Here is a 26,803-nt window from a genome sequence, read left to right as displayed (position 1 = left end):
GGGGCTATGTCAACATTGCTATGCCAGCATAAGCTTTGTAGTGTAGACATAGCCTGAGTAGGCAATGTTATGGTTTTAAAGTTTGAGTCCTTGCCCAGCTGTCACTAACATTGGATTGGCTTCCCGAATGACTGCTTCAATGTCAGATGTGTAAGTGTTGTCGTGGCATGGAAAGCTAGTTTCTATGTTCTGATCAGAAGAGAGAGAGTGCAGTGCCTGCAATGGCTTTTCTTGGCAAAAGGTTTTACATGCTAAAGGGCCAAATTGTGCTCAGTTACACTACTGTAAGTCTCTATGGACCAGTTCTGGGTTTACTCTGGCATAACTGAGAGCAAAGTTGGTCCTACGATGTAAAAAGGTTTTGCTTTAACTTTAAAACCCTTACCATGAAGCAATGTTTTGGTTATACAAAACTTTTCAAAGGCTGTTTGTTCTCGTTCATTATTATTCAACAAAATTAACTCAGTTTTATAGGCCAAATTCATGCCTGATGTAACTCCTGAAGTCAATGGAATTACACCAGGAGTTACAATAATTCTGATGATTTAAAATAGTAATTACCTGCTATGTTTTCTTGTTCACAGCCAGTTGTCCCAACACACATCAAACCCAGTGAAGGTTTCAAAGCAGAAGGACTTCCGGATTGGACACAAATGACAACATACTCTTCAGAAAATACTATTTCCCAGACAGACTCTGTTAGCTTCCCTAAAATAGACCTGACCTTACCATTCATTCCTCAGAAAGGAACAGCTCATCTCACCGGTTTAATAAGATTTGTGCACATGCCAAGAGACATTTGCCATCAGTTTACCTGTGCAACCTCACTTAAGTCAGTGAGTTGTGCAGGTGTAAGTGATGGTAGAATTTTACCCTTATAGACCTGTTCAAGCCAATGACAAGACTCCCACTAATTTCAAAAAGAAAAGGAGGACTTGTGGCACCTTAGAGACTAACAAATTTATTTGAGCATCAGCTTTCGTGAGCTACAGCTCACTTCATTGGATGCATGAAAGCTGATGCTCAAATACATTTGTTAGTCTCTAAGGTGCCACAAGTCCTCCTTTTCTTTTTGCGGATACAGACTAACACGGCTGCTACTCTGAAACCTGCCACTACCTTCAGTGGATACAGAATCATACCCTAGCTTTGGAGAGGAAAACAGGTGTTAAAAGGAAACAGCTATAGGAGACAGACAGTGAATTCCAATGGGCACCTTTCGCTGTGTGGAAATGATCATGGAGGACGCCACGTGTAATGAAAGTAGTGAATGGAACAAAGGCTAGTGTAGTCTGTGAGGCACACTTTCCTCACAGCAGAGAATGAAACAACACTGGACTTGGATGTGATGGGAGAGTGAATGAGGTGGGTGGGATGGAGCGTGGGAGCTCACCTCAAAGGCAGGAGGGGTGTACGACTAAAGCTGTTGGTACGGGAACTGAGAAAGGCCACTAGATCAGAAACCAAAGGAGCCAGATAGTAAAAAGCCCTGAGGAAGCAAACTGTAAGCAGGAGAAAAAAGAGAAACGAAAACACAATGGAGTTACAATAGGAGAAAGGTTGCATGGGAGAGGTTTCTATTGGTCAGGTTGGATAATCAGTGCAGTCATCATTTTACGCGTTCTGTAACAAGCTACAGCAAATCAGGGATTGAGCAATCTCTGTCTCTCTGCCTTGGTCCTTGTCTCTCCTTCCATTTGTTTGTATCTTTTTTCACACATCCCTCCCTCCATATCATTTGTCCAAATTAATAACTACTGTCTCTTATTTCTCTCAAGCGATCTCTGGCTTTGTGTGACTTTGGTCCTAGTGGCTCCCAAACTGGAAGAACCCAGGTTAGCCATTTTACCTATAATTTGGAGTGGGACTGAGTTTTCACCTTCCCATCTCGCTAGATTTTCTGATGGAAAAGAAAGCATTTACATCTGTGTCCTGAAATGGTAGATCCCAAATGATCAGTAATGGCTTCCTTGCCTCTGTTCCCTATCTGAAAAGGAGGCACAGAAGACTGACTGAAGTTTTTAGAAGATTTAGTCCTGCTACACGTGAGTGTCTTCAGTCAGCATGTTGTTCAGATAGTAATCTGATCTGAGATGGTCAATGTCTCTGACCTATGGACATAGGAAATCTAGAGTAAGGAACCTTTGTCCCTGTACAGCAAAACTTTTCCATATCCACAACCCAGAGACCGAGCCAGGTCACAGCTGTTAGAAAGAAGGAGCTGAGTTTTGAAAAAGAGGTGTACCTGTCACCAGGGTTAGGGGCAGCTGTGAAATTAGAGTTGGTTCCTTTAGTTGTTCTATCCCCATATTAAATAGTTGTTTCTTTATAGTATACTGTAACAGCCACTGTCTGCAAGGGTCCAAGTCCAGAGATCACTCCCCTGCTTTAACCCTGGGGCTCTCAGGGACTTGTGCCCTTCACATTAGTGTTTTATTACTTGAGAAACAACAACTTTTGTATTCCAGATATATTCCAGCTTTAAGTGTGACATGAGCTTACAGACAAGAATGAGTCAGCCTGTGGAACTTTCACTTCCTCAACCAGTATACCCCCTCACCTTGAGCCAGTGATCTGTAAGTGCTTCCCACCAATGCTTCGTACTGATGTTGGGCATCACCTACCTGCCATGCCTCAAGCTGCTGCGAGAGGTTCAGTTTCTGTTGAATAGCATCCAGGAGCTGACTGTTCAGAGACATCATGTCAATCTTGCACTTGGCTAGTTCCATTTCCACTGCATTCTTCCTGGGGGAAAAAAGAGAGACATGGACAATCTCAGAGCACAATTCAATTTTATCTAAATCAGTTCCTGCAGGTCTTCAGAACCACCTCACCAGTGTTCACTGATTTCCATTCAGCACATTCAACAAAATCAGGATATGGAACCTGGCATCAGATCCGCCCAAGGACTCTGAATATTCAGTGAGTGACTAGCTCCAGCTTCTACTGGGACAATGAAAAGGAGATGGATCCTGTAGAAGGGACCAGTTCAGTAAGCCACCAGGTGAGCAGAGCCCTTATCATATGGAGAATACTTCTCTGTAGAGGGGGAATGGAAAGTGGGACATACTCTGATAAATTGTTGTGTAGGCGTCCAGTGTTAAGACCCAAACAGTTTATACTTGTAAGTCTTTATTCAACCATTTCCTGTGCCTCATATGCCCAAGAAATAATATAAACTGGGAGGGAATATCCTGGCTGCTAATTTTAGATGCAAGCTTGTTCTGATATTTGTATCAACCACATCTGATTCATCCGCTACCCTGGAATAACAACTTTCCCCTGCTTTTCTGCAGAAGAGTGGTCTGGGAATTAGTTCTTATGTTATAGGCAGAGTTGGTAGCACCACCTATGCTTAACGATGCTCAACACCTCCCATTAAAACACGGTTCTCAGTTGCTTATAACTTTGCCAAATTAACTGTTCAGTCTGAAATTTTCCATGCTGGGTGTCTGCCTGAGGCTGAATTGTTTTAGAAAGTTTCAGCAAAAATGGCCTGAGATAAGAGGGAAATACACTTTGTCCATGTTAATAATAATCTTCCAACTGCTCCACTGAGATGGTCTAATACCTCCAGCCTTTGGAGCAGGGTTTTGAAGTTTGGCAGGGGATGCTACCCCGGTGCTTGGGATGTGCCTTTTGCTGTTTTTTATATCTGTATGTGCAAGCACAAACACTCTCACCTAAAGCACCATCCCACCCTTCCCTTGTCTGCAATCAGCCACAGTCACTGTACACCCTCTCTCCAGTAATCTCTCACACCCAGTTCCACACACCATAAATATTAATGGCTTGTCCCATGTGAACTACGAGGGTCACCTGAACAGCAAAAAATCGGCAGATCTCCAGTGAAAGGCCCCAGGTCTGAGTGTTTCAGAAAAATATGCTTCTATTGTAAAACAGCCCATCACTGCTAGATATTAACAGTAGAATTTATGCATCCCCCAAGTGGCATAGTTGCCATAGAGACAGCAGAACTGGCAACCCATACTGCTATTAAATGTCAAAGCAAGCCTTTTGCACCAATCAGCAGCAGGGATATTCCCTACTTCTGCCAACAGATGGAGCTGTTACAATGGCATTCTGAAGGGATTTGGTATCCTTTGGGACACTGTAAAAAACACTTGACAGATCGTATAATTTAAAAAACAAAATGAGCCATTCTGTATGCTTGCTTATCTCCCCTCCCTCCTCATATACATGCATGTTTTTGTGTGCTTTTCTCCTCTTGCCAACCCAGCAAGGATTAGGCATTGCTGTAAGGAAGTGGGCTGCATTGTGTTCCGTCTTGTCTCATTTCACCGGAGGTTAGAGAGTCTCCTCTAATCTAGAATAAGCAGAATACAAGTGCTTTTGCCCTTCTTTCCCTTCCTCCAGAGCCTGGTGTTCTGAACTTCATGTTCCTCCCTCAGGCTGCCTAAAACTGAGCCAGCAAAGATGGGGAGGGAAGGGGCAGACTGGGGAGGTAAAAAAAATGAAAAAACGTGGCATAAAAGACTGGATCGAAGTCATGGGAGGGGAAGGTCAGCAGGATGCAGTAACAGGGTTGCACAGAGAAAGTAAAGCAAGAGAAAGGGAGAGCAGAGAGGAGGTGGAGCACAGAGGCTAAGGGCAGAGGAACAGGATAGAGGAGAAGCATAATTAAAGGACCAGAGGATTGCAGTAACAGAGGTTCACAGAGGCACCAGAGCAAAATGGAAGAGGAGGGCTGGAAGAGCTATGGAACAGGTTAGAGAAGGTGCAGTAGCAGAGTTACACAGAGGAATTGGAAGGGAGGTTGGAAGAGCAAAAGAGAATAGGAGGAGGAGGAGGAAGGGACCAGTTCCAATATTTGTATTCCCTTCCCAAATGGGGCAATAGCCATCTCTTGGCTTGATGAAAAGGTCTGTCCCCCAAACTTGATAAAAACAGAATTTATGGATTTTCTTTTAAATGAGAGCAGAACTGCTGGTTCCAGGAACTTCCCGGGATCAGAACCCCTGTCACAGGCACTTAGCAGGACTCCTCAGCACTCAGAAGTGGGAAGATCTACCACTTTACTTGCAGCAGCCTGGCAACAAAGCTGCCCCCAAAGTGTCTCCTTTGAACAAACTGGTGGGTAAATTCTGAGACCACAACCCAAACCCTTCTCTGTTCTTCGATAGAATTCTAGTTACTTGGCAATGGCCTCATCTCGATCCCTGATGGCCTTCAGAAGCTGTTCATTTGTCTCCTTATCTTCAGCTGACCCTCGGAGCCTGTCCCTTTCCTCTTTCAGCGCAGTCATCTCCACACTCAGCAGCGTCACCTGTCAGGAACAGGAAGAGCACTGTCAAACATTTCTCCTCTCAGGGTAATAATTAGTATGGCTGGAAGGCGCCCAACTGGCATCCTTGAAGAGAGAAGTCCTCTCATCACACAGCAGTTAGCATGAGCAGTAACTGGCCTCCACTAGACATGTGCCTCAGCTCTGATCTGAATGAACCACCTTGTAAGGGTGAGAGTTTCCAGTCTCCGGGCCCATCAAACCTTTGCCTTTACAGAGGCTTCCAACAATGGTGATAACTGAAGTGGTGGCTCCTACCTGAAAGGCCTATGCTTTGCCAACTCACTTGACGTGGGCCACCAAACGCCATCAGATGGCAATGACTCCACTCCATTACATTTAATGGTCACCATGGATAATGTTAGAGGCCTTTTTAAATGCTCCACTGCAGCCCCTATGATCCACCGTAAAGAAGATAGGTTGTGATCCCGCTATCTCAGCTGCATTACAGCCATTGAAGGTTCACTGTCGAAATGTTACTTCCTCACCAAGGGACTCCTCTATTGATCCAACGTCCTTTCAGCCGGCACTCTAGTCTCTGACCTTTCCTTGACATTACTTGGGTTCATATATTTTCAAGTGTTCCCCACCCCTCCGCAATAAGATTAAAAAAATAATAAAAATTTTTTTTCCTGACTGTCTTTTCTTTAGAAGCAGTGAGCAGTTAAAAACAAACCTATACAAGAGTGATGATGCGAAAAAGGCCACTCAGCTCTAAGGAAGGAGTTACTGGCACTCATCAGAATTTTAATTAGACTTTAAAATACATGTAAAATATTTAATAATCTGAGAATCTATTTACCCTTTAGTCCAGTCCAAAGTGAATTAATAGTGTATGAAATCACGAGGGACTCGCTCTATCGCAGCTCTGCAATCTTCCATAGGCATTTAGTTTCTTGGTCTGCTGTATGCAGGAGTTCCATTACCAAAATACTGCACTAACACCTTGGAAATCTTTCTGAGATGCAACAAACTACCCTTCTCTAAACCTCACTGGTGGTGGGAAGACAGCTAAGAAGTTATCCACCACATCGATACTTACTTTTCCACTGTCACTGGATCTGCCATGGATCTGCTTCTGGGCATGGACAGATTGTGGGAGATGAATGTACACAGAGAAACTGCTTTTGAAGATGGAGTTGTGATGACAGGTGAAAATACAGTACTGGCTGGCAAGTCTTTCTGGGAGGCTGAAGGAGGGGGTGAGATATGTTCACTAGGCTGAAGTCCTACACAGTGTTGGACTCTCCATGTCCCAGTAAAGAATACAGAACCACAGAAATGTAGGGCTGGAAGGGATCTCAAGGGGTCATCTCGTCCACCCCGTGTGCTGAGGCAGAACCAAGTAAACTTTAGACCATCCCTGAGAGTTGTTTGTTTGACCTGTTCTTAAAATCTTCCAGTGGTGGGGATTTCACAACCTCCCATGGAAGACTATTCCTGAGCTTAACTACCCTTATAGTTAGATTTTTTTCCTAATATCTAACCTAAATCTCCCTGGCTGCAGATTAAGCTGATTACTTCTTGTCCTACCTATCATTTTTGTTGCTCTCCTGTGGACTTCCCTCCATTTTATCCACATCTATCTTAAAGTGTGGCACTCAGAACTGGACACAGTACTCCAGCTGAGGCCTCACCAATGCTGAGCAGAATGTGACAATTACCTCCCAGCTTTGACAGATGAGGTAATGGGTTGTAATGGAATTAACTGTAAGAAGCTACCCAATACTTTGTCTGAAGTATTGCTGGGAGCACCTCTTTCATCCCTAGGAAAGGCTCTGGCTTTAACTTGAATCTTCTCCGTGTTAGCATATTCCTAAGAACGAAAGAGCTGTTCCCTGTGAGATTGCCACACAAGCACTAGGGAACCCTTCAAAGATATGTCTGTGTATTAACCATTCATACAGTGGGAAAGCTCCTCATTTGTGTTTGTTCAACTGGCCCTGATTGGGAAAGCCACCATGCTTATTCCCAGGAAGGGGCGGGCTATACAGTCCCAATACAGTACCTTCCTCCAAGTGGCAGTGGTCAGAGGTTCTAAATGAGCTGTAAGACATTGTATTAGTGTTTTTTCCCCCCTAGGAGAGGAACACAGTTCAGAGCAGGTGGCTGGGGAGCCCACACTATTTCATCCATCTAAAGCAGATGAGCTTCCAAGCAGAGGTTGGAACAGTCTTTCAGCATGGGACAGTCTATAGGAATTGACCAGTTCCTTTGTTCACAGATTGCACTGCATGGCAAGCCCTGTAAATATGCCTGTTATCATTACAGGGACAGTGCCTTCTAACACACCTCTGGACATGTATATCAGTAGCTGTGGATGTACAGAGGGGTGTACAGGAGAAAACACACCACTTGGTGGGAGTAGAATGGAGCAGTCATTCACCTGCCCAGCAATTTTCTTTAGCATTAAACAAGATTTTCTGATTTTCTCCCACGTGGTTACTTACCCTATGGAAACTGGTGCTTTGAGCAGTCAGCGCGGACCCACTCTAGATGTGCATGGGCCTGATCAGTGAGAGAGTGGGTTTATTTTGGAATAGCAGTGTTCACTGGGCAGCATATTCACTCTGTGCTGCCTCATGCTCCAATATCGGGGCGTAAAGAGTGGGGTGGCTGTGACCCTACTCAGTTCCTGTGTTGCTGAGAAATCAGAAAAGTGGTGACAGAGGATGGGTTGTGGGACTTGCACTGACAACAACAGCATCCTGAAGAACCACAGTTACTAGGGAATGCTGAGTCTTTCTTCTTCAAGGTTGTCAGCATGGATCCCACTGTAGGTGACTGGCCACTAGTACCTTCCCTGAATGGTGGGAGTGAGGGGTCTCAGCTGTATCGGTCAAACAGTGATTGAAGTACCACTCCCTGAATTTGGCATCCGACTAGGCAGCCTTATCAAGTGTATGAAGTCAGTGGGTTGCTCTGTGTAGCCTTATAGATTTTGGAGATCACCATGTTCTTGATGCAGGTGGAAGATGCCGGCTGTACTCTGCAGAAGTGTGCTTTGATGTCTGGAGGGAGATGCTTGCCAGCCATTTGCTAGCAGGTGGATCCTGTGTGATGAGATAGCTTAGTCTTTTGATGTGCTGGATATGGCCTGAAAGCCTTGCTTCTGGTGAGGTAATAGAACAAAGCACTAGAGAGGTCTAAGTAGGCGCTTCCTTTCTCCTGGCGCTGAAGGGGGCTTTGGGAAGAAGGCTAGTCAAGCAATCCATTGGTTTAGGTGGACTTCTGAGACCACTGTAGGGATGAACTTGGGATATAGTATCAGCACCACCGTGTCCCTATGGAAGGGTGTGTAAGGCAGTCTGGCCATAAGGGCTCGGAGTTCATTAACTCTCTGTGGTGAGATAATGGCCACAAGAAAGAAGACAGGCTTGATGTTAAGGTGGTGTACAGAGCATTCTGATAGTGATTCAAAGGGGGCATCCACAAGCTTTAGAAGGATGGCATTGAGGTCCCAGATGGGAGTTGCGTCTTTGACTGGAAGGCAAGCCCTGCAAGGGAGGCCTTTGAGGAATTTTGATACTATAGGGCATGCGAAGACCAGCTGTGAGTGTACTGGAGTGCGACAAGCAGATATTGCAGCAAAGTGAACGCTGGGAGAGTTGAATCCTAGCCCTGCATGATCTTGGATATTATTCAGGTGATCAAGTCATGCCGAGACCACGTGCCTTGCATCTGCCAGTGGTTCAGGTAGGTGCCCCAGCCTGTCCTTAATGCGTCCGTGATAAGCATTATCATGAGGGAAAGGACAGAAAACAGCACCCCTTTTCTTATGTTCACTAAGTCTAGCCACCAGTAGAACACTTGCATGACCCGAGGCACTGAACAGCTTCCTGTGATGTCTGGACAGGAAGTATACAGATGTCAGCCACAACTGTAAGGGTCATAGGTGAAGTCTGGCAAGTGGCACATACATGGACACTGACATGTAGTCTAAAAGTCTCAGACACGTATGCACTGTCTGAGGTAGGCTCTTGCCAATCTGGAGTCAATTAAAGCTCCTCTGAACTCATCTGCAGTGGCATGAGAAACAATGTCTCACAGTTCACAAGGAGCCCCATTTAAGAGAACAGGGAAAGGAGGTATTCCAAGACTTAGAAATCTCATGTTGGAACGTGCTTCAGCCGGTCGTCCAGGTACAGGTGGACATGGATTCCCTATCTCCTTAAATGCTCTTCCACCACTGCTAGGCATTTGGCTAATATTCCTGGTGTTGTGGAGAGTCCAAAGGGCAGAAACTTGCATTTGTAATGGTTGGGCCCCACTGTGAATCTTAGGTACTTCCACAAAGTCATACATCTGACCCACAAGAAGTACGCATCCTACAAGTTGAGAGCCATGAACCGGTCTTAATCATAGAATGACAGAATGATGGAAGTATGCTGAACCAAAGACAACATATGTATTTGTTGAGTTTCCTCAGATCTAGGATAGACCAAGACCCCCTTTCTTTTTCAGAATGAGGAAATACTGGGAGTAGAAGCCCCTTGCCTTGAGATCCTGCTTCATCTCGGAGCCACAAAGGAAAGAGGCCACTTCTGTTAGTAGTTGGCTCTCATGAGAAGGATCCCTGAAGAGCGAGGCAGAGAGCAAAGAGTGGAACTCAATGGGGTGACTATGGGACAAGTGTCTTGATCTCCAAAGTCTCGGCAGTCCTCACAAGGAACTCCTGGAATGTTTTAAAGTCATCCTTTGCTGGTGCCAGTGCCGTTGGATACCACTGCATCTAGCAGCGAAGGATGGAGACCATTTAGTGGTGAGATGAGGCACGGACATGGCTCAGCCCTGGATCTAGCCCTTCCCAGTATTCAGGCATCAGTGGTCTGGCCGGGGATGCTGCTGGGGAGAGAGATCTCTTCCTTTTCCTCAGTTCGGGAAGGCTTTGAAGAAGTGTTTAGATTGAGCTGCAACTTAGTGGGTTGGATACTTGCAGGGTTCTGTCTTGCTGCCACAGCCAGTAAGAGGGAACCAAGACAGGGTTGCAGCCATCCCACCTTTATGCTCTTGGATGAGGCAGCACAGGGTGCATACATGGCTCCTGCCACTCCAGTTCCAATCTCGCATGTGCACACCTACAGAGGGATCCACACTGAGACATACTTGAAGAACATTGGGTTAGCAAAGATTGACTCATACAGGGCTCTGAAAGGTGTTGCCAACAGGTCTTCTCAGGATATGACTAGATGACCTCTTCCACATAAGCAGAGCGCCCTGTGGGAATGTGCCACAATCCTGTCTTACAAAGCAACATGCATTTCAGAAGGTCCAGGGAATCTGCATGGATTGCTCACCTGGCTGTGAAGTCTCTGCAGCTCCTCCAGGCTCTGCCTCAGCTTCCCTCTTTCTCCCTCCATTAACTCCCTCAGGGCTCTTGAGTCCTCACTTGTTTGCCTGATCTGTTCTTCTAAGGCATCATCATCACTTCTCCGAGAACTCTGGCAAAAAGAGAGAAACATCTTGCTGAGCTTTCATTTATAAGTTACAGTTTGCATTAGTTTTGTACTGATTTGGAGACAGCTCTAAGAGAGTAAAAAGAAGTGGGAACGTCACTCTGCAAGAGCTCTGATGTTACAGTACATGTTCACATATATTTATACAGTGTCCAGAGGGCTCACAATACAAGCAGTCACAAACACATCAACTACGATGAACACACACACAGCCCCTAAGCCTGGGTAGAAAGAACACACACAGGTGACTTACCTTAGCACAAAGATATACAGACACGCTCCCCACTTTGTAATCTTCTGCCCTTATCTCTGAGTACAACCCAGCTCCGATATTTCCCTCTTCATACACTTATTCCTAACCAGGTTTCTATGTTTAGGCCTTTATATGTTATCTCCATTCTCCCTTGAACAAATACAATCTTGTATTCTTGCTCAACCTTTTATGATTCAATCACAGCTCCTACAGGCATTGAAACTGGTTGGGTCAGGGTTCCCATTCATGTCTGAGGTTTGCAAGTACACATAGCCTGCTGGCTTATTTCTGGATGTGCCACTCCAGAATGGAGCTGCCTTCAGGTTGGCTATTTCCTTGCGGGGAACGCACAAGTCTCGAGGATGAAGAAAATGGAGGACCAAGATGTGATTTTTGAGTCTTTCTGAAAGGCTACACATTTCCCCACTATTTTACTCTGTCATGGAGGTTTTCCCAGTCCTCCAAAGAGAGGATCTGCAGGTCTCCTCCAGCATGATTCCATTCAATCACCTATTACGTTAAGTTTCTGAGTTCTGCTTCCATCCTCAGTACTCCAAGGCAAACAGTAGGTGCTATTCTGCTGTAGAACATTCCCTCTTCCATGCATAGGGGCCACCTCTGATGGCTTATCACAGGAGTGTTTGTGTCTATACTCTATAGGGACCCCAATTCTCATGATAACTCTTACCTTGATTTTCACTCACTGATCTCTTTATATCATTGCAGTTTAAAACAGGGTTGGGAGACTTTAATCAGAAATGAAGGTGAAAGAACCAAAATACCATGAGAAACTTTGCAATATTTTCAAGCTGGCTGAAACTAACACTAACTAGAACTCTTGCAAGAAACCCTGATCTCATGAGTTTTCCAGAATGATTTCTAGACTAGAGAGATTTGGATGAGTATCTGAACAGAACCTTGATACCTTTTGAAGTCATAAGCTTAAATCCCTTGGGTTGGCATGTCTAAATACTGGCCTACTTGTGATATGTGAGATTGCTGGAAATGGGTTGTGTACCCTGATGTCCCATCTTCAAGGCCACAAAAGAATTCTGAAAGCCCACAGAATTAAGGATCTAAAATAACCCAGACTCTTCCTTGCCTAGCACCAACACTGACACCAAAAATCCTTCTCTGTTTCCAAATACCTACCGGGGAGTCTGTGCCATCCAGAACACTTTGTATGAGCCTCTTCAGCTCATTGAGACCGGCACGTAGGCTGCCAGCGGGGACATCTTTGGCTGATGAGGTTTCTGAAGACTCATCCATGGAGGAGTCTGTGGAGACTGCAGAGTCTGCGCTGTCATTTCCTCTGAGATGAGAGCAGAGATACCTGACTTGGCAATAGGCCTCCCAGAGCTGCAGTCTCAGCTGGAACAAGACAGCATTATATTAGTCCATGGCTTTAGAGACCCATGAGATTCTATTGTTTGTAGACCTCCAGGATGTGACCATGCCCCATTAGCTAGAAAAGTCCTTCGATGCACCCTATCCTAGACGTAATATTAATGAAAAACAACAAGTATTTATCTTGTGCTTTTCATCTAGAGGTCTCAAAGTATCATTACCTGCATTGCATATATAGGGAAACTGACACAGAGAGGTTACTTGGTTTGCCTAATGATACATGGTGAGTCAGCATAAGAGATTGAGACAGAACCCAGATTTCCTGACTTACAGCCCAGTGCCATGTCCACTGGATCACACTGTCTCCTTGAACAGCCAGGTCTTGTGCAGCCCTTGCTCTTTTCATCTGTGTGCATGCACACATGGATTTTAAATGTACTTTACAATATGTGTTAATAGTGCAGCCCTTTCGCTCTCTCCTAACTGGTGTGGTTCTGTACCCCTAGGTAAGTTCACACAAGCATATGCACGTGTATTAATGCACTGCTATATCAGATGAAAAAAAAGTGTTGGATGATTACAGTGTGGTTTGCAATAGGCTGTGACTGTGGGTTTCTTAACTGATATCAATAGCAGCTTTGCGGAATGTGGTGTGTGATTGCCGTTTGCACTAGTCTGCCATGCTTTCCAGCTACTAGCCGTGAACATGTTTACACGTGTGTTCATATTGTGCACATTTACAAAGGTTCATATGCTTCCCCAGTGTGCAAGGATGATCATACCTGTTCTCTCTCTTGTTCCAGCTCTTCTGCCTCCATGCTCTGCTCAATCTCAGATAGCAGGGATGTGCTGGTTGTGTTGAAACTTTGGAGACTTCTCTCCTCGCTAAGCTCTTCTACCTTTCCCTGGAGCTGCCGACAGGACAGTCGCACCTCCTGGAGCTCCAGCTGACTTTGATGCAGCTTCCAAAGGAAATCAAAGGAAAAAACAAAACTAGTGAATATGACTGAGGACTAGATGAATCTCTCAGCTCATGAAGGACCTTGGTGGGAGCCCTGAAAAGACGGGCTTTTGTGGGAGGAAAAGACGCATATGGGAGGAACGGTCTTTGCTGGCTTGTCTAAAGTTTAACAGTCTAAGACATTATTACCAAAACTTTACTCTCAGCTAGAACTAGACATGGGCTGGGAACTAAAATATGCTGAAGACTCAAAATCACCAGGTTAGTTAAGGCTAAGATGTATTATGAAGAATTCCAGAAGGAGTTAAGGAAAAACTAGGTAATTAGACAACATAGCAACAACTGAATTAAAAAAAAAATCACGCAACCATTTGTGTTTCAAAGAGATATAGTTAAACCCTGGTCATTCAAACCCCAATTAACCAAGATTCACACACCCATCGCATCTAAAATTCACAGAGAAACATTTCACTAATTTGAAACTCCAGTTATCTGAATGTTTCAGTTATCCCTTAAGGCATTTAAATCAGGGCATATCTGTAGTAAGAGGGTACACAACTGAGTAAACAATTAGTTACCAATATATTGTCACATATATTTTTGTAAGTGATATAAACAGAAAGTAACACAAATATATTAGGTCTCTTGTTACACAGCTGGTACAAAGTCAAAGCAGTAAACCCCAGTATCGGGTGCAATCACTTTCTACACAAATAACAGGCAGACAGAAATTCAATGGACACAAGTGCATGGTAGGTAATGTACATTAAAAGGAACAGTTTAATCCATCTGTTTATACTGACAGGTTCTGAATTAGTGATACCTAGATCTTTTTCCTTAGAGGCTATCATTATGGATGGCTTAGTGTACAGCGGTGTTCAAAAAAGCAAAGATGCTAGCCTGTACTAAGTAGGGGATAGAGCGAAGTATGAAAAAAATACGACGTTACAATGATGGTAAGTAGTCACCTTGCATACCGCATTCTGCAATGGTTCCCTCATCTTAAGAAAGACAGCAGAAAAGGTCCAGTGGAGGACAACAAAATTAGTTAGAGGCACAATGTGGTGGGGGCAGGGTCCAGATGTGGCGAGATGAAAAAAGACGAGGAGTAGTAGTTGGGAAAGGAGAAGAGTTCTGACAGGGAATATTTTTATAAATACTGTCTACTACAAAAAAAGCAGTTGGGAGCTCCTATTTAACGCTCTCCCATCACATAAGAACTAGAGGGCACTTGCTGCAATTAAACAGGGGAAAAATAAATGAATAAAGGAAATATTTTAATGCAATGTATAATTAGTCCATGAAACTTACTTGTGCAAATTGAGGCACATAGCTTAGTAAATTTCAAAATCTGATGAGACTTTTATCTATGAATAAATTACATTAATTCGAATAAAATAATAGAGGCTGGTGAAATGGACAGCTCAGGGTGTCAGTAATGGCAGAAAGAGTCTTTCACCTCTAGGTCACCAATTCAAATCCACACCAGGCTGGTAGCGGATTATTGAGCAGTGCTCAGATTGTAATGACTTTCATCTGCATAAAATGAATTGGTGGGTCTCAGTTCAGTTCCCAGTGGATGGGTGCCCAAATCACAAACCCACTATCACAGCTCAAATTAACTGGCCCCCAAAATGGCAGTCTCACATCAGAGAGGCCAAGGACCGAATGGGTCAGTGGAGACTGAACTCCCTGGATGGAGTTCCTCCAAGCCCAGACTGAAGAACAGTGGTAGGGCACAGTGAGAAACTTTCAGTTTCCAGGACTGTTGACCCTGAGTTCAGGAAGAAATTATTTCCCTCATCTACTATGGTAGAACAGGATTCTAGTTTGGTGCATTATAGGGGATTTTGTACTTCCTGCTGAAGGAGCAGCCAAGGTCCAACAGAAAATACCAGGCTAGATGGACTATCAGTCTGTTTGTGTAGCAGTTCCTATATTCTTATATTCCACAGACTGGCAGAGAATACGGGGAGCTAATTGCCAAAGAATAAAAAAGCCGATATAGCCACAAACCTTCAGTGGATAGGGTGAATTGAGAAAAAAACCCATAAAATATCACTCACCACCCAGAAACAGGGCCTATAACACTGACATAGCAACTTGTTCAACATCGTTCCACGAGTAATGTTTACTAAGAGATGCTGAGAACTCCATGGGCATGTTTTGCGCACCTTTTGAATAGTGACAGATCTGAGGCTGGCTACCATCCTCTGGACCTCTGCCCAAAATAACCATAAGAGGACCTGACTGGAGTCAGTCCCAGTAAGAAATCAGCAGAAATGTAACCAGGTTCCTCAACCTCCATATCCTCCACTGAAGTACCTGTTTTCCTTGATTAAATGTTCTCATTCCTTGTTCTAATAGTTCATTTTTTCTTCCTTTAGTCTCCTCTGTGAGAGTTCCCATTCTCCGCAGGTCATATCTAGGCGCTAGCCACTCTGTTGTTCCTCTGTGATCATAAGAGTCATTTTACTCTTCCCTTTGGAGACAAGAATTTCTCTTGTCTCCAAATTCCCATTCTCTTAACTGTAGGTCCTATCCCAGAACCCCTCCTTTAGCCCTTCTTAGCTTTCAGAGTTCCATTTTCTCTTTCATTTGAGCATCTCTCTCCAGCTCCTGTTCTCCTCACCTGAAGATCCTTATCATGGCTTTGTCTTTCCAGGACCAGCACTCGCTCCTGCAGTTCCTCCACGGTTCCTTGAAGCAGATCGTTTTCCTCCATCATGGCACTAAGGCGACACTCCAGCTCCCGCTTCCTATCGGTAAGCATCTTAATCTGAAAGGGAAAGAGAGCTCGAGTTGTGCTCCAGGCTTTGGGATTTTTCTTTTTTCCACAATGTGGTAAGAGAAAAGCAGCAGGAACCAGAGTCTGTCTGTGTCTGCACCTGTATGAGAGAGATGGTGCCTCTTTATGCAACTCAGAGCTTAGGAAGAGGCTGAAAGAAAACGCCTCCCACCAGAAAACTCTGTGGAGCAGAGTGGGAGTGCAGCTCCTGAGACGCTGGAATGTGCGTTGCCAGGCAAACGTAGAGGGAGGGAAGGGGAGAAAAGAAACCACTGTGTACCTTGGAATTTCCTAAGAGCTACAGTAAAACATGACCCTGCCCTACCCACCCTCCTAAGGATTAACCCAGACTATAAAATTTGCAAGAATGTGAAAAGCTAGTTACTCAGCCCAGCTTTATTACGATTCTGTTCCTGGTGTGAGCAAATGTTGGAGTTCCCGGGAAGGGAACCCTCACCCTCCTGCATTTCTACATGGCCACTTACTGGAATCCCCAGGAGAGGTAGGGGTTTGTGTGTGTGTGTTTGTGTTTCTTGCTACGCCCTTTGTGGGTGGTAGGGATTGTGCACCTTGTTCTTTGCTGTATGTTTGGTTTGATGATTTCTCAGCACGATATAATTTTATGCTTTAAAAAACAGACTGATGGTTTTGTGCAACAATTACTGATATCCCCCCAACAATTACTTGGTTTAAAACAGATTCATGCCTTTCAGTTGTCCAGTTTTCCTCATCACCTGTGCTTGCTGCAATGTGCCAAGTCCATTCACTTAGCAAGAAGCTGCATATAGGATGAATCAGCACTAATAAAGGCCACCGTTTGTTTAACCAGGAAAGAGAATACATTTTCCCATCAAGCTGTCTATCCAGGTTCTTCTGCAGTGCCCATCACCATGATACCTGAGTGCTGGGGATATGTTTTGTATGCTGTCCAATGCCATCAGCTGTTCTTCAGCTATGCTCACAGATCTTTGATGATCCCAGAACTTCCTGGTCAGTTCCTACACCATCTCAGATGGCTTGGTCCAGCAACTCATGTTCCCTAGGCCTATCTGATACCCACTCTGTTAGCTGCTCCCCAGTAGTATCCCAGGTCCTTTCAGACCGCTCCGATAGCTTGAGAAATATTCGCAAAGGTCTCTTCAAATCTCCTTTGCAGCTATTTGATTAACCTGTTGGTTCTCTCCAGGTTGCCCTCCCACCTGTTCTGGATGCACTCCTAGCCCCCATTAACACATACCCTAGATGCCTTAAACCGTCTCGGATATTGGTCTAGCCGTTCTATGGTTGCCTTCTAGACTCTCCTCTAATCCCCTCTGCCTTACTGTTCTCTAGGTCTTCTCCAATACACCCATGTTAGTTGCTAACTGTCCTCCAGGCTGTCTCTGATATTCTTCCATCTGGCTGCCTTCCAGGCCCTATGTTTATGGTTATGTACCTAGTGTGCAGATGGTGCCTGGACACAGATTAAGTAGACAGTCAGCTGTCCTGGATAAATGAGGAATGCTGTATTCGTCCAGGGGAGTCAAGTTGAAAGTGGAAAGATGAAGGAATATTGTGTCAATTTTGTATATCTGCATTTCTCTATTTATAGAACACCTCCTGTACATATTAGGACATTATTCTTATATGAGTAACGATTGCTGAGAAGACTCTTCCCCTACAAGCTTGACTTCAATGTAATGGAGAGAAGGGATGCAACAGAGATAAACACAGAACAAACAGAAGGACTGCATTTTACATTAGTACTTGTTATAAAACTCAGCAATGAACACCCTGTGAATAACTGTAAAAAACCCCACAACTCTCCTGCAGGCCTTGGGCCAAGGTAAGGGGGGGGAAAATGGGCTGAAAGCACAAGACAGGAAGGACCTTAACAGGTGGGGCATGCACAGTGATGGTAACAGACATGCATTCAAAACTCAATCAAAGCATCTGTACTTACTTCAAGGACCTGCTGCTCCATACCAAGGGGAAGAGGACAGGAAGGGAAAAGGAAAAGAGCGGGTAGGGAGGGGAAGAGAAGCAGAAATTTAGGAAAAACTCTTCTAATCAGCTAAAAAGTAGTAGGATTGTACAATAGGGTTTTCCCCCACTGCTCCAGGTCCTTCATATTCAAATCTCCCATCCTCCCCAAATCACAGAAGGAAAAGGAAACAAACAACATACTGGCCAAGATATCCAGAGCAAAAATAAGAATAAAAGATGGCTTCATGTTTCCACACACATCTCAAATGCAGGAGAGGATTTCTGCTTTCTTCTCAGCCATTCAGAACAGCACCCTCCTCAGAAGTGGAGTGTGTGTTTGGATGTGGCCCACTGGAACATACCCACATTTTGTCTCTAAAAGATCCCTCTCATCGTCCCCCCTGCTTTACATCTTCCTGACAGGACTATCCTTTAGACAGGGGCTAAAACAAACTGAAACAGGATGGGGCGCTTTCTGTGCACCAGTCAGGAAGGAGGAGCTGTGCTTTCCAGCTGCCTGCATACACCCCTGCCTTTAGAACATTATCCATTCTCGGAGTTGAATGCCAGGGAACATCTTCCATGGAGCTCTTAGAGAGCCATGCTTCTTCCAAAACATTCTTTCGTGACAGTAGCTGTGCCTGTATGACAGTCACCACCTTAAAGAGGGTAAACTTAAGGGCCTTTATGTGACTAACACACTTTTGCACATGCAGTGTTGTTGTAGCTGTGTCAGTCCCAGGCTATTAGAGAAACAAGGTGGGTGAGGTAATATCTTCTATTGGACCCACTTCTGTGGGTGAGCGAGACATGCCTTTGAGCTTACACAGAGCTCTTCCTCAGGTGACCTGAACATACACACATTTTGGCTCCTAAGAGACCCACCTCACTGTCTCCCCTGAAGTGGGTCCAATAAAAGGCATTACTTCACTCACCGTGTCACACTTGGGTACAGTAATTCAGGCTATTTTCAAAACAGGGGACAACTCTGCTACTTATATACAGGAGTCCTGTTGGTGTGAATGAGGAGCATCAGTTCAGAGGGAAACACAGGTGGCCAACTAAATTAATTAGCTCCTTCTCCCCATTAGCTAGCATCCCTTTTTCTTGCTGGCACAAACTATCACCATTAGGCATTTGGTTTTGTTTACCTAGTTCAGAGGGGTTCATTACATAAGATTAAAATACCACTGAGTACCTTGAGAGACGGATCAAACCTTAAACCACCCTGACCAGAAGGCCACTCACCTCAGCCTGGAGACTTTCGAGTCGTACTATATGTTGACTGGTTGATGAGTTCTTCTCCCGGAAGTCCTCTCGAAGGGCATGGACCTGCATTGAGAGTTGTCTCTCCACCTCTGATGCCTACAAATAGGAGGCCACACACAATTACCCCGAAATGAGAACCATGGGCAAGAAAAAATCCGGAAAGTGGTTAGCTTCTCCCACTCAAGGTGGATTTTATAAATCTGAAAGGAAACCCCTAAATTAATGTTATTTCCCAACAAGGTCTGGAATCACCAAAAATTCTGAAAAGGGGAGGCACGCTATGAGCTGGCTAACCCCCCCATACAAAGCTACTGAAGACACTTGAGTTGCATAGAGTTAAAAATCGGTGCAGAATTCATCCCACACAGCCTCCTAGAGCAACTGCAATTTAGCAAGCATCTCAAGGATGGGGACAACGAAAGAACACAGCCCACAGCCTTCCTACATTTCACTTTGCACTACTCCTACGGCATCCAGGGGCTTATGCTGAGTCTCAGCATTAGTAGACCAAATTTACCTCATTTGCATCTATTTATATATGGCACGAGGAGAGGAATAGCCTGACAGTGAGGGTAGCCGGAAGTTGATCTCTCTAGGTCAATCTTGTCTTTTCATTAAAAGATTTAAAGTGATCTCCGGCACCCCACTCTAAGCCCTGGGCCATCTCTCTGCTTGTATGGTTCTAATAATCCTTGCCTTAGATCTGTGGCCTGATAAAGGGGGAGATGCTCCAGGTGCATCTCTGAATGGGGTTTATTATGTTCTTCCCTTTGATTTTGTCAGCAAAGATGGCTACCAGGTTGGTGTGATGAGACTTGAGAATAGTTCCAGAACATTTTACCAGCCATTCCTCAGAGACTACTGCAGACTTTCAGCTATAGTGATAGCCATAGAACAGCCCTATTGCCACTCAGAAGTTAAAAACGATCCCTGAACTTGCACAGCCTACTAAAATCATAAACAAGGAACTAGAGCAAAGCCACTTTTTCCAGGTTGGGAAAAAATGGTGGTAAATCAGAAAAAAATAGTTTAATTGGTTCTCTCAGGATTTCCTGCCTCCCTGTATGTCAAACCTAATTCAAAGAAGCCACTGCCTGGCCCCTATTAATAAGAACCATAGCACCCAAAGGTCATGCCTATATCTGTCAATAAAAAAGGCTCTGTGTGCTACTAATTGATTTTTAGCTTCCATCCTACCCTGTGCCAATATATTGTGTGTTCTGGCTTCAATTGTCACTTCTCAAGGACACTACAAATCCCCCATTTTATTTGTCTTTTTTAACCATTGTTGTTACAGGTGCAGCATGTACCCACTACAACAAAAACATAGCGATATGAAAGATATCCTTTTTGAAGCAGATGCAATGTTCTCAGCATCTTGATCAGTTATCAGATTAACCCTAAACAGGGTCAATGAATTGCAGGTTTTGCCTATGATTAATTAGCCTTGTAAAGATGCTTTGGAATACTTCAACATGAAACACCGTATACATATAAGACAACCATCCTCTTCAGATGAAGGATGCTATAAAGGTCTTTTTCTGTGAGTCTGATGCACTCAACTTCCACTGATGTCAAAAGGAATTGAAGAGACTAATAAGTACAATTGGTGCTACGCAGCATGGGGCTTTAAAAGAGCAATATATTATGATGACATTATCTGAGGGCCAACAATAGTATTAAGCAAAGTAAACTCAAGTTGTGCATAGAGATAATTAATTCAACATTAACTGAGTCTGATTCTCCATGGATATCAGCTGACATGGTTTTGTGTCTGTGTATGCAGGTACCCACACCCAAGTTATGCAAGCACTCAGAACTCCAGGACCAACAGTGTTTCAGAAGATATGCATAGGACTTGATGTTGCAGAGCCTAGTATAGCTGTAGGATGGTGAAATATACAGACAAATAACCTGGTACTAATACAGAGAAGAAATAATGCAGCAAAAAGTAATTCAGCTAAGAGAGAAAGAGCTTGTTGCAATACACCCAGCTGGTTTGGGTAGACCCATTAGAGACCTCAGAAGTCCACACGTTTTAATTACCTTTACATCATGAACTTGTAAAAATTTGAAATGCAATCAAAAATGTTTTGGCATGTGTCCCTTCACCATGTTGTTTCCTAGAAAATGATGTTTGATTTCCAGCAAGTGATTTTTGTTAGCAAGAAACAAATCTCTGTGCCATTCAGCTATGCAGATGTCATCACAACCAGGATCTTTCATAACTTATTATTATTTTTAAAAATTTAATATGGAATATTATTTGATGAGTGATGGTTTAGCCTGAAATCTACGTGGAAAATGGCAAAGTTTTTTGTTTTTCTCAAAACAGAAGACAAGTTGTCTTGCTGGAAGACCTGATAGATGAAGTGTTCTGCTTTAGCAGATCATTATGATTGAAGTGGGGTTGTGGTGGACTCAATTTTACAGTTCAAGGAAGGAGGTGAGAAACGTGATTCATGGGATTGTGTGATTTCAGTGGCTACAATTTAAAGGGGAGTTTGGTTTAGTTCTTGGCCCTAGTATTCATTCATATAGGTTTAAAAACAACAGATGCAACTACAACAAAATACAACACAGCAGTACTTGCTAGTGTGCTCTTGTGTATGCCCTTTTTAATAGTAATGATGGATTTTTTTCTGTGCCACTAAACACTACAACATTGGAGAATGGATGGGTTAGGAAATCAGTAATAAGGGGGAGGCTAGGGGAATTTAAAAACAAAAAGTGTTTTGATCTTCCCAGGCCTTTCACCTTTCCTTTGGACACTACAAAACATCCATAATTCTTTGTAAAGGTGACAGACATGCAAGGACCAGTTTGCAAGGCAAATCTCTGCATTTTTTAAACTGAACTTGAAGAAACCAGATGCAAAGCAGCAGCCTTCATCTTGTCTACTGAGCATTGCTATTTGGATAATTTCCTGGGTAGGCCCAAATTTATTACCATAGGTTAATTTGTCTTCCAGGTTTGTGAACTTTACAGCAGGCACACAAGTGGAGTATAAACTGACACAAGAAGATTTGAGAAAAACTACAGGTAATAACCAACTATTGTCTCCGTATGGAATGTTTTCTGATTAGTTAAATGAAAACAACGTCTTAACAAATGACTGTATGCACATCACAGGAGGTGTCTGAAGTAGGGTGATCAGGTGTCCAGTTTTCGACCAGAACACCTGGTCGAAAAGGGACCCTGGCGGCTCCAGTCAGCACCGAAGTCCGGTTGGTGATGCTGCCCAGCAAAGGCAGGCTAGTCCCTACCTGTTCTGACACTGTGCTGCGCCCTGGAAGCAGCCAGCAGGTCCAGCTCCTAAGCAGGGGGTCCATGGGGCTCTGTGCGCTGCCCTCACCCTGAGCACCGGTTCCACACTGCTAGCCAAAGGGAGCTGGGGGAGGGGGGGGCAGTGCCTGTGGAGGAGAGCAGCATGCAGAACTGCCTGCGTACCTCTGCCTAGGAGCCGGACCTGCTGGCTGCTTCCAGGTCGCAGTACAGTCCATGGTGCCAGGAGAGGCAGGAAGCCTGCCTTAGCACCCCTGCTGCGCCACTGACCAGGAGCCACTGCGTCCGCAGGTAAGCCCGCGCTCCAACTCCCTGCCCCAGCCCAGTGAAAGTGAGTGAGGGTGGGGGAGAGTGAGCCACTGAAGGAGGGGGAATGTAGTGAGTGGGAGATTGGGCCTCGGGGAAGGGGGTGGGGCCTCAGGGAAGGGACTGGGCTAGAGTGTTCAGTTTTGTGCGATCAGAAAGTTGGCAACCCTAGTCTGAAGCCCAGCCTCCCTGTTGTACTTAAGTTTAAATGGAAAGGGAAATAAATCAAGCATTCAGCTTAGCTTAAGAGGAAAAAATTATGCATTAAAAAGGGCCCAAATCCTTCTATTGAAATCAATACCGCCATTTTGGACCCACAATAGGTTGACATTAAAAGTCCCGATAGAGGACAAAGATATGATAAGAAACAAAACATTATATGCTTGGAGGACATCCAAAACTAATTAGTGCGCAGTATTGCATGTTTGGCTTTTGTTCTGCATGCATATGTTCCACTCCTGAAAGAAATGCAGAGAATGGGATACCGTTCTGCAGTGTGAATCACAGAGTGGAATTTTGCTCTAAGACTCTAGTTGCTCCCAATCTATTAAAATGAAAATCAAACATAGGGCTCAATGGCAGCAAACTGATTCCTGGTTATTAGAAAGGACTAAGACTCTACTACTGTTATACTTTAACTATATTAAAGATTATTTTAATTGTCTTTATAGCATTGTCAGTCTTCATATGTGACCTTGCGCAAGTCATTTAATTTCTCCACGCCTCAGTAACTCCATCTGTAAAATAGGAATGGGTATCACCAACCTCACAGGAGGGTTGAGAGGCTTAATTCATTAAAGGTCAGGTCTAGTTTCACTGAAGTCAATGGGAGCTGATTTCAATGGGACCAGAATTTGGCACCAATTGTTTGTAAAGAGCTTTGGGATCCTTAGATAGAAAGTTTATTATATCTCACTGCAAGGATGTCAAAGATATATCCCAAATTTCCTCAGTTTTATCATCTGGCCTTGACTTTAAATGAAATACCTGAATGATACACACCAAGTCAATAGAGGTCAAGGTAATTGTTAAAAGATCAGTGTGCAGTGTTTTATATTGTGGAAAAGTGAGCCTGTGTCTAACAAGGAAGGCAAATCTATACCTTTCCAAGGAAAGAGAAATCAGGGAAAGGAGACTATCATAAACCTAGTATTTCAAACTCCAGGATAAGTGGAATTTTAACATTTAAAGCTTCTACAAATAACTACTGTTTCCCCAAACAGGGGTATGCTTTGAATTCTTAATATGGACTGTGGCAAAAATCAGCCTGTATGTGGCCTCTCTAGTGTAAAATCCAAAAGTCAAAGACATTCCTTATAGCAGAACCAAAAATAAATCATGAGCATAGACCAAAAGATACTCTAATGGAAATACACAACATTTGAACTCCTTTTTAGGGTATCTCTATAAATTCCCTAAATTTAGATAAATAGATAGATATCTCTATTGCAATAAAAAAACCTCATGGCAGTGAGTCTCAGAGCCCAGGTCAAGCAACTCAGTCTAGCGGGGCTTAGGCTGTGGGGCTAAAAACAGCAGTGTAGATATTTGGGCTGGAGCCTGGGCTCTGAGACCCTCCTGCAAGGTTTCAGAGCCTGGGGCTCCAACCCAAGCCTGAACATCTACGCTGCTATTTTTAGCCCCAGAGCCTGAGTCCCGTGAGCCCAAAAGCTGTGCTGTGGGGCTTTTATTTCTGTGTTGATGTACCCTAGTGACTAGCTGGGGACATAGGAACTTCCAAATATATTCAAGAGTATTTATTTTTAAATGAGGAATAGATATCAGTATGGGCAGAAACATGAAATACTTCTTCAGAAAGAGAGAGGTTCCAAGCTCCTAGCTGGCAATTGGAACCCAGGGGAATCCAGCCTCTATTCTCAAAGTCAGTTCTGAAGGAAGTATCTTAGGCTGAAGTCTATCTGAGAGACTGGCCATCCAGGTTCAAAAATATGACCTTCTATCCTCTCTCTTAAAATGTGCCTTTGCCTAAAAGTGGGTCACAATGAGAGGCCCAAAATGCGGGACTGCTGGAAGCTTAAAATGGTTTGACATCCATTTCTTTAACATAAATAATAAAAGGGAGAACACACCAGAGTTATTTGGGGCACATTTAATGTGTGAGAACCAAGGCAGAGTTGTGAAGGATGGGAAATGAATTCTAACATTTTCACCCTTAAAGTGCAGAGATGCAATTTCTATGTTTAAGGTAAATGCTATTCTAGATCTTAACATGCATTAATCAGAAAACAAAAGGAAAGCCATTAGATGGCCCAAGCTTTCAAAAGCGTTTTTACACAATGTTTAAATTTGTGCCTGCAAACAGACTGTTGACCTCTATCTATCTGAACTGCAGGTGCTAATATGTCTGTGCTTGCAAACCGAATAGGTGGATGTCAAAAGTATATTATTTTCACCTGCGAATAGCTGTGTGCCAAGAAGTGCAAACACAAATTCAGAGGCTGTTTTAGAGAACTTAGCCCATAACCTTTAAGAAACTGACTGGCAAGTAAAATCTGAAAAAGCTCCTCCTCACCCCACCCCCAACTGAAGAGAGAACAGTTTCTAAAACAGAAAAGGGAAGGAAGAAAATAACTTTTTCTTAGTTTGCAGAACAAATCAGTATATCTAAACAAAGGACCAGGAAGAAATTTTCCCCCAAGCCAAACTGTGGTATGACCTTGGTTTTATTTTCCCCTCTTCTGCAGTATGTGGTGCAGGTCACATACCAGGATTATCTGGGTATATCTCACTTAATCAATTCCTGGCCTTTGTAGAGGCCTCAGGCATTGGTGCATGTCGGTCCCTCCTGTTCTCTGCCTGTGGCACATAATAGTTTAGTCTCCTGTGGGCTGTAATACTTGGGTCTAATTTTGTTTGTTGGGTTTAGCGTGCAGGTACTGGGTGGTGTTGGTGGCTTGTGCTATACAGGAGGTCATACTTGATGATCTGATGGTCCCTTCCGGCTTTAAACTCTACATATGACTCTCTGAGACAGATTTAAATCGGATCTAAGGGTTACTAAGCCAACCATCCATTAGGCTCAATTTCTGTCCTGTCATTCACATCACAGGTTAGTTCTAGAATAAAATGTTCAGCTGTCACTCATGCTGATTTTGTTAGCTTCTCAAGTGTTTTTTTCTCAAACCTTGCAGCCCCAGAGCTGCTGAAATTTTCCTTGGACTTGAGCACAAACTGTTGGTGGACAGTGAACAAAGCCTCCTCCCCAATCACTGTAAAAGTTCACTTTAGCAGCAGGAGTTTCATTTTAATTCACACAATAAAACAAATTTTTGGCTGCATACATAACAAGCTGTGGTCATAAGCTTAAAATTAACACTTGGGCACAGGGAATCCAACTTGGGACTATGTACTCAATACATATACAATCTCCTTTTTGGGCTAACAGGGAATCTCTGCCCACTGACAGTCACATGAGGACAGAATGTTTTTGTAGGCCAGCCACTAAAAATCCTATAAACAGCTCTGATTCCATCACACGGAGAGTGCAGTAGTACACACACCAGTACAGTACAATTATAGGTTCACATTAAAAAAAAACAACACCCCAAACTGTCTCTCCTTTGAAGGAAAGCATCACCATGCTTTCTAACTGTGCCTGTGCTGGTGGACAAGCCTTTGCCTACTAGCAATACTCCCTGGTCAGTCAGTGTCCTTTATTCTCCCAACAACCCAAAATAGTGCTGACCTTAGGACTGGGCTGTTAGACATCCAGATGAAAAGCTTTTAGATGTCTATTAGGTCTGTCTCCTCCATGCAGGTAACCTAGCTTCCAAATACTTTCCCTTCTATATTTTCATCAGCCTCCAGACACAATCCTAAATTGTTGTTCTCCTTCATGATAGCAAAA

The 26,803-nt window shown here is 43.9% G+C and overlaps 1 protein-coding gene and 2 long non-coding RNA genes across 7 annotated transcripts in view; 2 read left to right on the top strand and 1 right to left on the bottom strand.

Moving 5' to 3' along the window:
* The window catches only part of BICDL1 (BICD family like cargo adaptor 1), a 67,965-nt gene that overhangs the window by 9,989 nt on the left and 31,173 nt on the right, over positions 1-26,803 (bottom strand). Inside the window, exons 3-11 of one of the 3 annotated variants that reach the window (XR_006285995.1) lie at positions 19,324-19,440; positions 18,053-18,064; positions 15,955-16,101; positions 13,144-13,323; positions 12,167-12,385; positions 10,603-10,746; positions 5,157-5,287; positions 2,625-2,745; positions 1,394-1,502 (exon numbers count right to left, since the gene is read on the bottom strand). Coding sequence is in view for 2 of the 3 variants with exons in the window: in XM_043529378.1 (XP_043385313.1) it covers positions 2,625-2,745; positions 5,157-5,287; positions 10,603-10,746; positions 12,167-12,385; positions 13,144-13,323; positions 15,955-16,101; positions 18,053-18,064; positions 19,324-19,440 (1,071 nt within the window). In the remaining variant the exon portion in view is untranslated. The remainder of the gene's footprint in view (positions 1-1,393; positions 1,503-2,624; positions 2,746-5,156; positions 5,288-10,602; positions 10,747-12,166; positions 12,386-13,143; positions 13,324-15,954; positions 16,102-18,052; positions 18,065-19,323; positions 19,441-26,803) is intronic. The other 2 variants (XM_043529378.1, XM_037878657.2) reach the window with 2 other exon arrangements.
* LOC122463037 lies at positions 1,486-13,291 on the top strand. Of its 2 annotated transcripts, none has more exons than XR_006285998.1 (3): positions 1,486-1,835; positions 2,469-3,004; positions 13,165-13,291. It is a non-coding gene; the product is annotated as an uncharacterized LOC122463037 (long non-coding RNA). The 2 variants fall into 2 exon arrangements; XR_006285999.1 differs by having other exon boundaries at positions 1,486-2,576; positions 2,816-3,004.
* The window catches only part of LOC119563769, a 41,259-nt gene continuing 29,259 nt past the window's right edge, over positions 14,804-26,803 (top strand). The window contains exons 1-5 of one of the 2 annotated variants that reach the window (XR_006285996.1): positions 14,804-16,087; positions 20,642-20,887; positions 21,131-21,261; positions 21,680-21,790; positions 22,316-22,386. This is a non-coding gene — a long non-coding RNA (uncharacterized LOC119563769). The other variant, XR_006285997.1, reaches the window with a different exon arrangement.

This window comes from Chelonia mydas, chromosome 15 (assembly GCF_015237465.2).
Source record: "Chelonia mydas isolate rCheMyd1 chromosome 15, rCheMyd1.pri.v2, whole genome shotgun sequence".
Classification (NCBI taxonomy): domain Eukaryota; kingdom Metazoa; phylum Chordata; order Testudines; family Cheloniidae; genus Chelonia; species Chelonia mydas.
Note: the sequence above shows the minus strand (reverse complement) of the source record. Positions and strands in the feature narration are given on the sequence as shown.